At 41.3% G+C, this 17807-nt stretch overlaps 1 protein-coding gene across 1 annotated transcript in view; it reads left to right on the top strand.

Moving 5' to 3' along the window:
* LOC139461745 (ras-related and estrogen-regulated growth inhibitor-like) overlaps positions 1-17807 on the top strand; it is a 41795-nt gene that overhangs the window by 17931 nt on the left and 6057 nt on the right. Inside the window, exons 3-5 of the mRNA XM_071243202.1 lie at positions 8349-8479; positions 16473-16666; positions 17667-17793. Of these exons, the coding sequence (XP_071099303.1) occupies positions 8349-8479; positions 16473-16666; positions 17667-17793 (452 nt within the window). The remainder of the gene's footprint in view (positions 1-8348; positions 8480-16472; positions 16667-17666; positions 17794-17807) is intronic.

The following is a 17807-nucleotide window of genomic DNA, read 5'->3' as shown; positions in this document are numbered from 1 at the left end:
TGTTTCAAAGGACTTGTGGTATGTAGGAAGTCACTGTGCTGTCCTCCAGCTCAATGTTCAAGAACATTTTATTTACCTTCTGGGTACAAACAATTTCGTGGGCACGTTTGTTCAGCTATTCGGTTACATTAGCGTGATTCACGCTTACTTTGTATCTTGAGTACTACTGACAACCGACCCGTGAAGATCCGGGGTAGAATAGCTCTTCAGCAACCCATGCTTGTGGTAAAAGGCGACTATGCTTGTCGTAAGAGGCGACTAGCGGGATCGGGTGGTCAAGATCGCTGACTTGGTTTATGCACGTCATCGATCCCAATTGCGTGTATCGATGCTCATGATATCAATCACTGGATTGTCTGGTCCAGACTTGATTATTTACAGACCGCCGTCATATAGCTGGATATTGCTGAGTGGCGTTAAACAACCAACCAACCAACAACAAACTAATGACAACAAGGGTGGAACATTAACTAACTTCATCAGCTTCCACGAAACCAAATAAAGCAAGCACTAGTTTATGTTTAGTCTCTCTGAAGACCACAAAACATATATATATATAATAAAACTTTCACACATATCATCCGTGCACTCTCATCCCTTTTGCAGCTCTAACCTGAAACGTAGAGATTTGAGGGTTCATTAGTTCCCAAAAGTCCATTTGCAGAAATGACCGCCTCCGTGGTCTGGTGGGAGAGCATCCGCCCGGAGAGCGGAAGGTTCAGCGTTCTATCCCCGGCCGCGTCATACCAAAAGACGTTAAAAGATGGTACTTGTTGTTACTCTGTCTGGCACTCGGCATAAGGGGCTAAAACAAGGACTGGTCGGCTCGGAGTCAGTATACTGTGTCTGAATGGGGTATTCATGTTAAACTGCAGCATGGTATCTAAGTGGGCCAGCACTATAAATCGGTATTAGTCTGGACAAGTACAAGCAGCCACACACACGTGCACGGACGTCGCTGTATATGTACACTAATCTTGAACGCTACGTTAAACCCCTTTTCATCTCAGCTTTTGCAGAAATAGTATTTATGTCACGTTATAGATAACTTTATTTCGGAGACTAATGGGATCGGGTGGTCAGGCTCGCTGACTTTGTTGATGCATGTCATCGTATCCCAATTGCATGGATCGATGCCTATGATGTCAATCAGTGGATTGTCTGGTTCAGACCCGATTATTTACAGACCGCCGTCATATAGCTGGAATATTGCTGAGTGCGGCGTTAAACAACAAGCAAACAATACACAGTGAAGCAAAGATTATGTTGTGAGATGTTCTCGCAATGTTTGATAAGGATTAACTAAGAAGTACATTAGGTGTTATCAGATAAGGCCTCTTGTGCGAGTTTATTCTCACCAGTCTGATAACTTGTAACAAACATTTCCAACTAAACTATTATCTGTAAAAAAATATTTTTCATTACTGGGAATTTGATATCTCGGGTATGTAAAATAGATAATTCATAATGGGTTTTAACTAATTTCACAGGTAACACCTATCAGATAATGATGTAATCTTAAAAGGCGTAATTTCTACTAATTACCTTAATTGCGCGCACGTACACCTGCAGATGCAACTCGCCTGATATATAGAACTAGCGCAATAGCAGTAATCGCCAGAGATTTCTGAGAAACATGCACAGTACTTAGTTTGCACAGTGCATGTTGAAAGATGCTATTTCCCCAAAATAGTTCCATTGAATTAATCGCCAATGATAGATAGTATCCCTAATTCCCCGCAATAGTTCCATTGAATAAATCGTCAATGATAGATAATACACCCTATTTTCCCCAAAAAGTTCCATTGAATAAATCGCCAATAAAAGATAGTACACCCTATTTTCCCAAAATAGTTCCATTGAATAAATCGACAATAATAGATAGTACACCCTATTTTCCCAAAATAGTTCCATTGAATAAATCGCCAAATAATAGATAGTACACCCTATTTTCCCAAAATAGTTCCATTGAATAAATCGACAATAATAGATAGTACACCCTATTTTCCCAAAATAGTTCCATTGAATAAATCGCCAAATAATAGATAGTACATCCTATTTTCCCAAAATAGTTCCATTGAATATATCGACAATAATAGATAGTACACACTATTTTCCCAAAATAGTAACATTGAATTAATCACAAATAATAGATAATACACCATCCAATTAATATCTGAATGAATATAGACAAATACAAGGAATTTGCTCAAAATATTTAATAAAACGTAATACCTTACAGACTACAGCACAGGGCGCAACACTCTAGCGTTCATCGGTTACTCTTGACCGAAGTCTTTTCTTTAATTCAGTGTTCAGAAATAGGCACTAGTCCTATAGTCTTTTTCAATAGTTAAGGTATCCCAAGGATGAGTAGAAATTTGCCCGTTTTAGGAGTTTTGCTATATGTTATCATTATAAGCACTAGTGTACCAGGGGCGGTCGGGTAGCCTAGTGGTTAAAGCGTTCGCTCGTCACGCCGAAGACCCGGTTCGATTCCCGACATAGGTACAATGTGTGAAGCCCATTTCTGGTGTCCCCCGCCGTGATATTGCTAAAAACGGCGTAAAACCATACTCACTCACTCACTCACTCACTCACTCACTCACTAGTGGACCAAAAGTGTTTCTATCGCTAACACAAGTTACGCCTGCTAAGGTGTCCCTATACTCTATATCTATTTCACAATACAATTAATTTTCGCTATTTTACCACACTTATGGGGGTTGAAGAATAGAAATGGTTCCATGTTCTCCAAGCTTGTCCATGCGCAGATTCAACAGTGGTAGAAAGAACTTCTCATCTCTGCATTACTTAGAATAGGTATACTACCCTTGCTTGCCTGCGACTAACGGAGATCGGGTGGTTAGGATCGCTGACTTTGTTGATGCATGTCATTGTATCCTTATTGCGTGGATCGATGCTCATGATATCAATCACTGGATTGCCTGGTCTAGACTTGATTATTTACATATTTTCATATAGCTGAAAAATTTGAAACAGCAACCTCCACAAAACGTGTACCCAATATGAACACCTCTCACATTAAGTGGTCGCACATTGAAACTACCAAAATACTGTTCAAAGCGGGGTATTACCAACCCCACTCACATTTACACCGCGTTCTGCCCTAGAATGGTGTAGTTTCGATTAAATTACTTTCGAACTTATGCCAATTAAAGTTGTCGTGCTTTGTATGAAAATCAAGGAAATATATAAAATTACAACACCTACAGTGTACGCGGTCAGCCGATCCCTCGGGGCATATGGTGTGATGTACCTTGTGTGAGTCTATGTGAGCCTGACGGCTCGGGGGTACATAGGGTCGCACGTAGGGTACATCACACCTTCTGTTGACTTATATACATTCTGATATACAACTTCATGACACCAATCTTGCTATAGAACCACAAAATAATATGATCAGGAGGTTTATTTACTTTTTAAGCTTTCTCTTCGGAACCGTCGTGTAAACATAGGCCATTAGGGTTATCCACTCACTTGTCTCACGGACAGTCTGAGTTCGATTCCCAAATCCTGCAGTCGACCGAAATCTGCACGACAGTTTACGAACCGGATGTCAATTTCGTTACGCGATATCGATTGGACTTATGCATAGACTCGTTTGTCCAGCCAAAATATATTTCCATAATTCCAGCCTAGTTCGGCTGAAAAGAAGATGAAAACTGGACTTTTATTGTCACTTGACTCCCTTGGCCCGGGAAGATGGACTACAACATGCGACATGGCTTATTGTGGCTCATCTTACCACGACACGGTGCTCATGCTTTCAACCACCGGTCTGCCTGTCCCAGGGTCGAGTATTTACAGCACACCATATGCTATAGAGGGAATATGCGTCTAAAAAACAATATTAATTAACTAATTGTGTAATGTCAAAAGCTAAAGATCTTTGAGCCTTTTCCTAAAATAGAAATTGTTCGAAATCATTAATACAAAAAAAACCACTTTCTATCTAAACTCATAATTAGCACTACCCAGATCAAGGGCCAAAACAGTAGTATTGATCTGGGTGCCGTTGTACAAAACAACCATAGCACTACGACTGTCGTAAGTCTATGTTAAGGTATGGGAGTTACGATCACCTTAGCGCTAAGATCGCTTCGTACAACGGCTCCCTGAACCAAAACAGCTATTGGTATACTGCTTAAATTCTTCATGTTTCAAAACAAAAAATGCAAATTCTTTATCGAAACAACATACCACCACCATATATATACCACTGATTTGTTAATTACGATGAATTTATTTGATGTAATTTCACCCCACATGGTTGATATTGACGCTAGTCACGTTATCCCCTGCCATGCTCTTTAGCACGGTATATATACGTCATAATGCGCCTCACAGAGACACTCCGACCAGGCCGAATGGCGTTTCTGACAGAATAACTAGATTATAACATGTTCATTATAGCAACTTCGTTAAATTAACAGACAGGAAATCGCTCTAAGCGTTCACTGATATAAATGCATCATTTAAGAGCAAAGAGATTGAAGGTTGGTCGAATTTCAAAGTTGAATGTCTAAGCCAAATCAATGGGCGTCCCGAGATACGGCTTAATGATGGACGTGAAATTGGGTAATGTCATTTCAAAGAGGATGGATGCCATTAGCGACTGGGAATAGTTGATTCATTATAGGTTAGACTAGTTGGTGTTTAGGAACGATATTCAAGTTATGTTAAAATTGAAAACAGTTAAGCTTCACTGGGCTTGGGTAAATCAGTAAGTGGAAGACTTATTTTGTTACATAAATGATAAGTGAGTGAGCATGATTTTACGCCGCTTTTAGCAATATTCCAGCAACATCATGGCGGGGGACACAAGAATAAATGAAAACTATGTTCCATTAGATCTTCAGTTGGAATATGTTTATGTTTATTTAGTAAGTAATAGAGTGCCATGCTTAGTCTGTTTATAATTATTTAAGTTATTTTTGCTGGGCTCGCGCAAATTGGCAGTTCAAGCAAGTTGGATCCACTCTTTCAAAATCCATTTTTGTCTGGTAACTCAAATTTGCTGTACATGTAAGTCAGACCAGCAGTGTAATGATTATACATCATATCACACTCTAGTTACACGTGGGCATTATCTTAATTTATCACCAACAACAACCGCTCGACCTGGCCTACATTTATATTTGTATGTACATGGTGTAAATGAGTGAGTGAGTGAGTGAGTTTGGTTTTACGCCACTTTTAGCAATATTGCAGCAATAACATGGCGGGAGACACCTACGATGGGCTTCACTCATTGTAGCCATGTAGGGAACGGAACCCTGGACCTTCGGCGTGACGAGCGAACGCTTTTACCACTAGGCTACCTACCGCCCCTTGATGGTATAAGTAATCAGCTTGCTTATCATGGAATAGTTGAGGATATCCATGCATATAAGTTGATTCGCATATCACTGCGTTTTGGGTATTAGGATATATGCCAGATTCCTTTACAGTGGGAATTTGCATGTGAATTGCGGAAAGGATCGGTTCTTAGTAACTATGCATGTCGTTCGAGTTGAATTATACTCTCTGCACCAGTCACACATGCACAGCATTTACTGTTTGGAAGGCCCATTTTGCATTTAGGTGAAAATCAGAAAAGGTACTTAAAGAATAATTTCCCATGTTTGAGATCTCACCATCTGCGCCAGGTGCCTCACGACTCGCTATATAAAGTTGCGTCCCTTAGCTGCCAGGATCCGCTGATTCCACGATTCGTCCTGATTATGATGCTCGGTCAGTCTGCACCATTCTGGTGATCCCGAGTCCACCAATGGGGTTAACATCTCCGACCTGCGTCACATCTAACTTCCTAAGCCCTCACTTGTTAACAACTCAGTCCTAGGTTGGATACCCCGCCGGGATTACTATACGTCCGACTCTGTTTACCCCGCCGTTAACAGGTCTAATTGGACCACATCTCAGGCAAATCACTTCCATAATAATTCCACGGCTGTAGTCTGGGACCTCTGATAGTGCGGGAATCCGAGCGATGTACTGGGAGACAGCTACGGATTGGTAGTTCCCACTGTAGCGAGAACTAATACACATTCCAAACATTGTCGAGTCCCTGATGGAGCTTACGGGTGTCAGCGGGAATAGAACATCCAATGTATGGCCCATGGGCACGCTTATCCCTGCACGGTAATTACATGCTCATTAAACGAGTGTAAATGGACATGTTAATCAACGACGATATATAGTTCTGCAGCCAGCAAGTGCTTGAGACGACCGTAGAGGGTAAATACCAACTGTTGAAGATGGCTACCAAGAAACCTTGTTATCTGCTGAGATCCGTATTTTTATTGTTTTTTGGAACGATCTGATGACAAATTATGTTTTTCTAGCATTTTCGTGAACAGATTTATGTTTTTCAAAACACCCCCCTTCCTCCCTGTGGAGGTATTCAGAAAGCATTTGCCAACTTGAAGGTGGTGGGGAGGGGAGGGTAGCCTAGTGGTTACAGCGTTCGCTCGTCACGCCGAAGACCAGGGTTCAATTCACTACATGGGTACAATGTGTGGAGCCCATTTTTTGTGTTCCCGCCGTGATAAAGCTGGAATATTGTTAAAAGCGTCGTAAAATCCACCTTACTCATGCACTCACTTAATTTAAATTATATGCAAGGGGACCATTTGTTCCTTTTCACCTATTCTATGTAGCTTGCTCCGGTATGAAACATTGTCTCCGTGTAATTAGGTAATCATTAACCGTTACAATGATGACCATCATACCATTTGATTCAAGTTAAGAGACGAAGTGGTGTTTGAACGACTTCAATTAAAATTTGCTTGGACTGCCAATTTGCTCGAGTCGAGTACTCCCTTAAGAAGCGTTGTGATTCATGTGTGGGTGCGATACACGATGTTGCTGATTGTGTGAGTGAGTGAATGAATGCTTGTTTGCTTGCTTGTTGTTTAATGCCGCACTCAGCATTATTCCAGCTAAATGACGGCGGTCTGTAAATAATCCAGTGATTGACATCATGAGCACCGATCTACGCTAGTGGGATACGATGACATGCATCAACTTAGGCAGCGAGCCTGACCACCCGATCCCGTTAGTCACCTCTTACGGCAAGCATGGGTTGCTGAAGACCTATTCTGACCCGGATCTTCACGGAAGACAGTGAATGAGGTATCGCGTTTTACTGTGGATTGTACTGCAAAATCACAGCGTGGAAACTCAAAGACAGATTCCCAAATTGTGCCCAAGTGTAGTATCAAACCCGTTTCTTTGACGTTTACCATTTTTGTTAAACCCACAAGCATGGGTATGATGTTATATTTGATGTCGTATATTTGTTATCTATTAGCTGATATTCGTAAGATGTTCACCCCAAAAGATTTGATATATTTGTTCCGCTTCAAATCGTTTTGCTTTTACTGGACTGGCTGTGAACATGGGTGTCCTCCAACGATAAAGTCGGTAAAATATATAATTGTCAACATAGTATCACTAGTAATATAGCACGTGCCACTAGAACTATATTGTCCCGTGCTGCTGAGTTGAAAACACACATGTAGGTCATATATGGAAATGCCATACCTTATTTCCTCCATTAGACTCCCTCTAAGCCCCGGATCCGGCTTCCATCAGAGGTCCGGCGTCTATTCTGTTTAATGCTAATTAGTGACAACTCACCTCACATATCCCAAATTCTATTTTCATACAAAGCGTACATTTGCAAGAAACGGTAATTAATAATCACTAACATATCACAGTATTAGACACCGGGGGTAAAAAAGGGTCCCGAAGTTCATTTCTGGTGTCTCCCGCCGTGATATTGCTGGAATAAAGCTAAAAGCGGTGTAAAACCATACTTACTCACTCACTCACTTAAAAAGGGTCCCGGCTTCCATTTTCTTAACAGCGTATGACCTACCGGCCAGTGTGTTTTGGAGATCTGGCGTCTAATAGAGGAAATACGGTGTATGCATACATAATGTTAATATATTTATTGTAAATATTTTTGGAAAAATCAAATGTTTACTGCAAATCTAATATTCTTTGTGTGACTAAACCTTATTCGAGACCGCAAGATGTCTGATGGTATTTTTGTGTGTTAATCTCGAAGATGCTGATGAATGTTAGCTCTAAACCAGGTTAACAAATGGTCCTGTGCTTTTTATCTGATTTAATCCTCCACAGTACCATCAGTCGACGGTTATTTGGGCGCTCCGTCTGGAAATCAGATATGCTGTCGACATTTCAGATCTCCCTGTCGGCTCTAATTATGGTCTACCTCCTGACTAATTAGCCATGCATTTTGACCCAGGTTGGGCTTTCTTTATCTTTCACGCTGCCATTTACCTATCTCCTTTCAGCTCTGGTGGTCCGCTTCTTAACACGCAGGTATCTCACCGAGTTTGCGCAACTGGAGGAAGTGACGTACGAACGGCCTGTGTATGTGGACGACCGCCAGGTGACGCTGCGAATTACTGACGTCAGCGGAAAGGTGAGCTTATCTATTCTCTGTTTTAACAGCGTTAAGTTCATTCTCACGTAATCCAGGAACGAAGTTAGGACCTCCACATTAAAAATCAGGAAATCTAGACTTCTAAAACCATCATAGACTTGCATGGGTTTTTTTTAAAGTCTACTTTAGAATCTTAACTCTTTGTGGCAGACAAAATGGGGCAATTCTGCACGGAAATTTAAAATTTAAGAATAAATGGGCATCAAATATGAAAACACATTATGTTTATCAATATTGTAAATACAAAAATATCAGCAATTATTTGGCAACACTTTCTCCTGGAGAACCTATGCAACATAAATAACATGTCCTTGACGACACTTAAATTGCACGTTACGTCACCAAACAATGACTGACATTTGAATTTATCGTAAATTCAAAGTGATGGTCCTCCGTACATGAATATGACCAAAAAGGCTTAACCCGAAACAAGAAAATATAACCGTAATCATGCCTAAGCCTTTATTCGTTCAGAAGCTGTCCAGACTTCGTATCCAAGGGTTAAAGTGATCTGCTTTCTAAAACAACATGTAATAAGTTCCATACTGCTACATCTTTTAACCAATCAGCACGTTTGTTTTACAATATTGTATACATGTACCGTGCCCCACCTGTTTGGTTCCAAAATAACTCATCTTTGTGTAACGTGACTCCACGGGTCTCCTTGAAGGCTTTGAACACAGATCACAGGAGCTTTTATTATACACAGCGTGGGCCAAAATGGCCACAGATACACCTCATTCTTTGTTAAGATTGTAATGGTGTTCTCGGTTTACATGAAGCAAGGGTTGGATGTTCCATATGCAGATGTTTAATATTGACGGGGTTATTTGCCCTTGACCTAACGACCCAAACAACTTTGTTTGTTTGTTATATCACGGCGGTCTGTAAATAATCGAGTCTGGACCAGATAATCCAGTGATTGACATCGTGAGCATCAATCCACGCTATTTGGGATACGTTGACATGCATCAACCAAGTCAGCGAGCCTGACCACCCGATCCCGTTAGTCGCCTCTTACGACCATCTTCCCGAGGCAAGTGAGTTAACTGACTATAAAAGTCCAGTTTCCACCCTTGCCGAACTAGGCTGGTATTATGGAGTTAGATTGTGTCTGGACTAACGAGTCTATGCATAGTCAAATCAAAATCGCGCACCGAAATAGAAATCCGGTTCGTAGAGTGTCATGCAGATTTCGGTCGACTGCAGGATTTGCAAAGCATGTGCACCGCTAACTCGTTGTCAACGGATATTTTCTAAATCTTTCCATGTTTTTAATCAAGGTGCTCACGTGATTTGCTGCACTTCGCGATGTAAGACTCGTTATATCACAATATAGATCTTGATTATCGATCAGATCGTCTTGACTGGGCGCCACCGTGATACGAGAGGTTGAATCTGATTGGTCAATATATAGGAGAGGCATAGAAAGGACATAACTCGTAATAGCCACTGGTGGCGCTACGATCGAGCCCAGGAATTCCAGCCTAGTTCGTCAAGGGTGGAAACTGGACTTTCAAAGTCAGTTAACTCCCTTGCCTCGGGAAGATGCTTACGATAAGCATAGTCGCCTTTTGCGGCAGATTTGTATCTGGGTGTTCTTTTATAAACGGGCTTTCAACCATCTTCCCGAGGCAAAGGGAGTTAACTGACTGTGGACTTTTAAGAGGCAGTTAACTCCCTTGCCTCGGGAAGATGGCTTTCACCCCGGATCCTGCTCACGCGCTGTCATACAACTGTTATTATTGTAACATTATTAATATAATCATTTCCCCTGATGAAGGAGTAATCATATACTCCGAAACGTTGTGTTCCTCATAAAGAAGTTGACATCCATATATTCTCTTTCTTATGTGTGCCACTTCTAAATGACATTCAAAGACCTGATTATTAATACGTTTTAAATAGTGTTGAAAGCGACGTTAATCCCAGCTCGCTTGTTACTGCTGAGACACGTTTGATCAACTCTCGAGCAAAAGATTCTATATCTCTCAGTTGCTTTCATCATATGTTTGATTTTCAGTTGTAAATATCTTTAGTTAGTGATATTATATTTAAAAAACTATTACTGTTGCGTAGTCAGCACTCTAAAAATACTTCTTCATGGTTTTTATTTTTAAAAATATAGTTTCATTTAAAACATTAAAAAGTAAAAATATGTTTTCGCACGATACACAACTGAAAATTGTTCTTCCTGCTATCTGGGGCGGTCGGGAAGCCTAGTGGTTAACGCGTTCTCTCGTCACGCCGAAGACCCGGGTTCGATTCCCGACATGGGTACAATGTGTGAAGCCCATTTCTAGTGTCCCCCGCCGTGATATTGCTGGAATATTGCTAAAAGCGGCGTAAAACCATACTCACTCACTTGCAATCTCACCTTTGAAAGTCAATAAATTAGCTTTTATCGGTACATATTTACATTTCAAACATGGAAGGGGCCATGTGGTTTCAAATCCATTTCTTACCCAAATCCTCATTGAACCAATATATTTTTACACAACATTACCCAGCCAAAGAATACTTTGGCAGGAATGTAACACTTCTTTCAATTTACAATTACATAACAAACAAACTCCGTGTACTTTCGTTTGTTTCTCTGTTAAGACACTCTGTATATAGTGGAGCCGTGAAGATCCAGGTTAGAATAGGTCTTCAGCAACCCTAGGCGACTATGATTGTCGTAAAAGGCGACTAACGCGGGATCGGGTGGTCAGGCTCGCTGACTTGGTTGATGCATGTCATCGATCCAAATTGCGTGGATCGATGCTCATGATATCAATCACTGGATTGTCTGGTCCAGACTTGATTATTTACAGACCGCCGTCAAATAGATGTAATATTGCTGAGTGCGGCGTTAAACAACACACAAACAAACTAACCAACTCTGTGTAGTGAGTTATTGAGTGTAAATAATGAGAGAGTGAGTGAGTATAGTTTTACCTACTTGTCAAAGAAATAAACGACGAGTGGGAGTTGTTTATCGTACAATAAAACACTGCAGGGAGAATAAACTATGATGGGCGCAGCGACGAGTCGTTTAATTCTTATATATGAACAGTATGTACAGCCTCTTTAAGGACGGGGCACGGGTGGCGCCGCGATTCGCTGTGCAGAGTTGCGTCCCTTGGGCACGCCAGAAACCTATGATTGTTCGAATCCCTGTTCGCCCCGATTATGTTTCTAGGTTTGTCAGCACCATACCCGTGCTCGTGGGTTTCACCGAAGTGGTAAATGTCTGAGACCTGCATCACTTTCCTCCCACATTATGCTGACACGCCATGATATAACTGAAATAATAATAAAAGCGGCGTTAAACCCAACTCACTCACTCACTCACTCTTTAAGGATGATGATAAAATGTACAAGTTTTACAAAAGATTACCCGTATTTAAATAATGATGACACCCTCTATAGAATCCGACCCCGGCAATGTCGGACAAGTTCATTTCATGCTCAGGTGGGTATTTCCAACATATTCTCACAATTCTCACGTCGGTGTCCTGAACCTTTTCTCCCATCTATGATTACCGATTGTCATATATCTCCCGCTTTTGGATGCGATCGTGCGGCAGTATCATGAAGGGGAGGTCGGGCTTTGAGCCCGGGCCTAGTCCTGCACCATGACCGTGGAATATACGTATTTATTTTATGAAAAATAATAATCTAGAAACGCATTCAAAAGCAAGTCTAGCCAGCTCAAGCTAGCTCTATTCCACAGCTTAAATCAGCATAGGGAAATTCTTTTTTTATTTTTAGAGTCAAGACGGATGTTGTGTAACATAAGATTTCAGAGACTAAATGTTAGTCTAGCCCGTGCCCAGCGTGAGGAGTGATCGCTTTGTACCCACACCAGGCCACCCCAACCTACCGTCGATGTGATGTAAATAAGCCGTTACAGCCGGATATGCAGCATAGGTCGGGAGCCAACTCCCACGTGCTGGTCAGGACAACCCTTCCCTCAGTGTGCAGTTGCAAGCGGGTTTGCACGTGCAGCTTCCTGAGAGGCATGAGATGCATCATGTCAACTTACTAGTATGTTTTACATTCTACAACGCGTTCTGCTCAAGAAGGACGAAGTGGTTCACGGGAATTCATTCATCACCGTAAGCTGCCAGGGTTGTCCCGGAATGACACGAGTACTCACGAGTGGGGCCATGCCCTGCCATCAGCTGGGCACTGTGGTTTATCAACGCAGATTGGGACATACACGTTGTACTCCATTTTAAAAACCAGCTAGTCTGGAGTAGACGGAAGACTTCTCAGTTGAAATTTTAACAAATAATGTTCGTAGTTGTATTTTTCTAAATCGACTGTTGAATATGTGCAAGTGCTTGTTATGAGTGAATGAAAAAGAGAATCTCACCCTCGTGTCTTTTAATATCAAATATATCAACACGAGTTGGTAAAAGTGGAAAAATTCCGAGGCTTACCGAGGATATTTGGCACTTTTATCAACGTGTTGAAATATTTGATATCCAAAGACACGAGGGTGAGATTATATTTATCAGCCAACATTATTCTTCCAACTTTTTCAATTTGTAGACAGTAATTAGCAGTGTCTTCAATGTAAAAAGTACTGCTAGCAGCTTCAGTAGCAGAGCCAATAGTGATGTCATTTTATTGTGACGTCATGGTAACCAGTGATGTCACAATGGTCTGCAAAGCATTGCGATGTAATTTCATTACAGCGATATCTCCTGTAGGAGCCAGTTTTGGATGATGAAATGATTTAACGTCGCTTTTAACGGCAAGTTTCCTTCACTCAGGGCAGGGGCTTCAGTCAAAGTACCTATGTGGAGATACCCGTGAAGATCCGGGGTAGAATAGGTCTTCAGCAACCCATGCTTGCCGTAAAAGGCGACTAACGGGATCGGGTGGTCAGACTCACTGACTTGGTTCATGTAAGTCATCGTATCCCAATTGCGTGGATCGATGCTCATGATATCAATTATTGGATTGTCTGGTCCGGACTCGATTATTTACAGACCGCCGTCATATGGCTGGAATACTGCTAAGTGCGGCGTTATACAACAAAGAAACAAACAAACAAATTTGATTTACACACAGTAATGCTGTGGGTTCACGGGGATTTTTTTCAAATGTGCAGATGGAGTTTAATTACTAAGTACACCTACCAACACGTGCTTGCGTGTTGACACTAGTGAGAAAACATGGTCAACGGAATGCCATTTGTCTCGTGTTGCTGGTGTCTCGTGTCTTCATAACGCCTTTGTGTCTTGTGTATATTGGCAAGATAACGGTGGGGTTTTTTTTGGTTTCGCAAACGTATGTCAATCAATGCCGCGGAAGGTAAACAACCCGCTCTCCATGCAGTCAACAGGTGCTTACCATGATGAAGTAGACACGTGACATGCCATTGTCTACAATCCATGTTCATCACACACACATCCCACCTTCTGAGGCTGTGGGGTAGCCTAGTGGTAAAAGTGTTTGCTCGTTACGCCGAATACCCGGGTTCAATTGCCCACCATGTGTGAAAACCATTTGTGTGCTGTTCCCAGACGGGATAATGCTGAAATATTGCTAAAACTGTGCCTCAGAATAATTGTGAAGCAAAATGCTCGTCAGTCTTACAAATAGGTTTAAAAGTCCGTAACTTAAAATCTTACCATTACAGACACGAAATGTCAGTCTTGACGAGATGTCACAATGTTAGTAAAAAGTCGTGACATTCCATTGTCTTTAACTTCCAAGGTTGACACATTTAGAGTCTGGTACCTTTGAGTGCGACAGTTGAATGTGGTGAGGTGAAATGGGGTGGTCGCGTTCAAGATTATTGCACTTATATATCGACGTGCATGCGCGTGTGTGTGTGTGTGGCTGCTTGTACTAGTCCAGACCCATGTCGATTTTATAGTGCTCGCCCACTGAGATACCAAACCGCAGTTTAACATGAAAACCCCACTCAAACACTGTATACTGATTTTGGTATGACGCGGCCGGGGATCGAACCCCCGACCTTCCGCTCACCGGGCGGACCCTCTACCACAAGACCAAGGAGGCGTCCGATATATAGTTGATGTGTATCTTAAAGCAAGTTCACTGCGCTGGGCATAGAAATAGATTAATGGTGTACATCATTATGACATTTTTTTGGTTTATATTTTCATTCCGAAAAACACTAGCACCATATCTCAGTCACTCGACACTGTGTAATAAGAGGGGTTGGTATGTCTCAGTCGGGCACCTGCCAACCGTGATATCGGGATGCACGACACAACGTGTGTATTTACATGGCTGCAACATAGTAAACGTGCACTGGTTGATGCATAGCTTCCTAATCTGGTGCCTCACGTCAGGTCTGATACAGAGGCGGGTGACATGGATGTTTTAACTTGATGAATGCAGTGTTAACTTAAAAATTGCCACACATCCTTAGCAATTTATGTGACAATCGAAAACGTCAGAGATGAAGTGTCTTTTAGGATCTTACTGACGGTGTATATCGTAGTTGTTATGTCATTTCTATTGCCTACGCAATTACGACATCTTCAGGATTTAATTAAAATGTCAGTTTATTTACGTAGTGTCTTTTAAATTCTTACTGGGAATTCAGATTGTGAAATTTAAAAGCCGACCAATTGCGCTGTAGTGCGTCCAGACAGCGCCAATTTAGGTCTTCTATAGCTTAGGTCGCCATTGATAGCAGCAGGTATTTCTACCATTACTACAACAACAACTACTACTACTACTACTTCTACTACTACTACTACCACTGCCACTACCACTACCACTAATTTTTTTTCGTTTCACGGGCCCACCGCCCCTGCCGACAAACAGCTGGAAAAGAAATAAATTAAACATTAAAATATATATTTTTCTTATGTCTCCCGCTAGTAATATAGACCCTCTTATACAACATAAAATGTTATATATAAATTCCATGTCTATGTACATCACTAACAGTGATTCAAGAAGCCAGTTCCAGTTTTAACGCCACGGCAAGGTGACTTTCTTATAAGTAAATAACTGATTGACATGGCTATTTATTTTTAATTATAGTTCGACCGACCTTGTATGGAAAGCTGGAATAAATCCTCGCAACATTATATTTAAAAAGTGTGACCTAACGCTATCACTACTACAATCACCACCACCGCCAGCACTGGCACTATCAGCACTACTGCTACTACTACTGCTAGTAGTAGTTGCTTCCGTGAATTCGCCGTTCGTTGGTTCGATTCCAAGTTTCGACCCCGCTATGATCCTTGGTGTGGCTGCACCTTACTCGATCCTCTTGGTTTTACCTAACTGTTGACCCGTGAAGAACCGGGATAGTATAGGTCTTCAGCAACCCATGCTTGCCGTAAAAGGCGACTATGCATGTCATCGTATCTCAATTGCGTGGATCGATGCTCATGATGTCAATCACTGGATTGTCTGGTCCAGACTCGGTTATTTACAGACCGCCGCAATATAGTTGGAATATTGCTGTGTGCGGCGTTAAATAACAAACAAACAAACAAACAAACATTTTTTTTCTGTATGACCTGTGTCATTTTTTTGTCGACATTAAGATCATACGCCGTTACAACTGAAATGATATTCGAAGGGTTAAACCTAACTCATAACTTTGAAGTTTCCTTTGCTCCTTCTCTGACATGTTGAATATATTGATTGTAATGTCATTATCAGTAACCAAATCTGACCAAGAACTCAAATCACTGCCCTGGAATATATTGGTAAACCATGTACAGAAACAATTGTGAATCCACAATGTCCAAGAAATACCTCACAATATCCTTTTTTGCACGCTTATAACATTGAGCAATTATAGGATGGATAATAAACTCTTTTGAGAGCCATATAAAAACAAAATAAAAATCCAGTAACATTTTTGTTGTTGACGTTCAGTGATTCCGATCCCCTGTAAGTATTTTAGTCGCACCACAAGGACAATACATACTTCTATCTGTTGTCGTTTGTATTTATTTATCTGGTTTATTTCCAGATCTTGGAGCGCCGCTCGTCTTCAAAAGAAATCTTTTCTAAAGTTGACGCAGTTGTGGTGGTCTACTCCATCACAGACAGACAGAGCTATGAAGTCGCAGAGAATATTGTAGATTGGCTCAAGCGGGACCGGAAGTCAAACCCAAATCTTCCAGTGTTGGTGCTTGGGAATAAATGTGATATGGACCACCTGAGGTAAAGAATATGAACAAAACCGTAACTAGATAAAACTAGCTGAGTGTTGTTTGTATGTCAGGATAATTTCCAATATAGAATACAGAGGATATCCGGTTATGGGAAATAATTCAATGGTGATATGGCTGTTTGATAACATTAATTCAACCATCTCATAAGCGCCATTACCTTTCACATTGGTAAAATGTATGAAAATATTTCTTGGGATAAGGGGCACAAAAACTCACCCACAGACCAATATTTAAATCAAAAGTACCACTCTTTTTGCAAAACATAACTCACCAAACACAATTTGTAGACATTTCAAGTATAGAAGTATTCTTGTGGGGCAGGACATGCTTACCCTTTTCCCAAGTACCTGGTGTCATCACTGACGTTCAGTGATCCATTCACATAATTTTAACCTTAATGTCTCATTTTACCCCCAATGAAATCTTTTCCATCGGATAATCGAAACTGCATGGTTATTTTATGGCTTTGTCGTTTTATATTGTATATGCTATTCAATGTACAGTAAGTTCATGTGACGCCGATTGTTGGTCACATATACGACACGTGGCGTATTGCATATTAGGGATAAGTAAGACGTATCGGATCGGATGGGTTTAAATCTGCTTCGGATATTCACTCACTCCTACATATAAATTATATATTCAAAACGTCGACATCAGAGAACGATCAGTCTCGAATATGTGTCGAAACAAGATTCCACAGGGCATAAAAACCCTATATGCTATGGGTTATCGGTCGCGTAGATCGTCTTTCACCAGGCGTAAATGATGATGAATCGAAACGTCAAATCATCATGTTTTTACTTGTTTTCCTAGCTGCCCGCAAAATACTTTAGATATGTAAAGCAAATGTGTTTATGAAAACCGTCTTATGCTCTGTCATAACAACGATGGCTATGCCCGTGTCATAACATTCGTTATCACATGTTCAGCACACGGGCGTATGTTGTATGAAACATGCTGATGATATAGGTGTCCTTTGTTTTCAGGGTGTTATCGCGGTCGCTCAACAACTTCGACAGCGAGTACCAAGGCGTCGTCTTCCTCAGCACGGAGTGTTCAGCATGCGAGGACTCCGACGGCGTTGTCGATGCATTCCACAGCCTCATCAGGAAGGTCAGTGCATTCGG

The sequence above is a fragment of the Haliotis cracherodii genome, unplaced genomic scaffold, assembly GCF_022045235.1.
Source record: "Haliotis cracherodii isolate W230 unplaced genomic scaffold, xgHalCrac1.p SCAF_15, whole genome shotgun sequence".
In the NCBI taxonomy this organism is placed as follows: Eukaryota; Metazoa; Mollusca; class Gastropoda; order Lepetellida; family Haliotidae; genus Haliotis; species Haliotis cracherodii.
The sequence above is the reverse complement of the archived record's forward strand: the minus strand, read 5'-3'. Positions and strand labels throughout refer to the sequence as shown.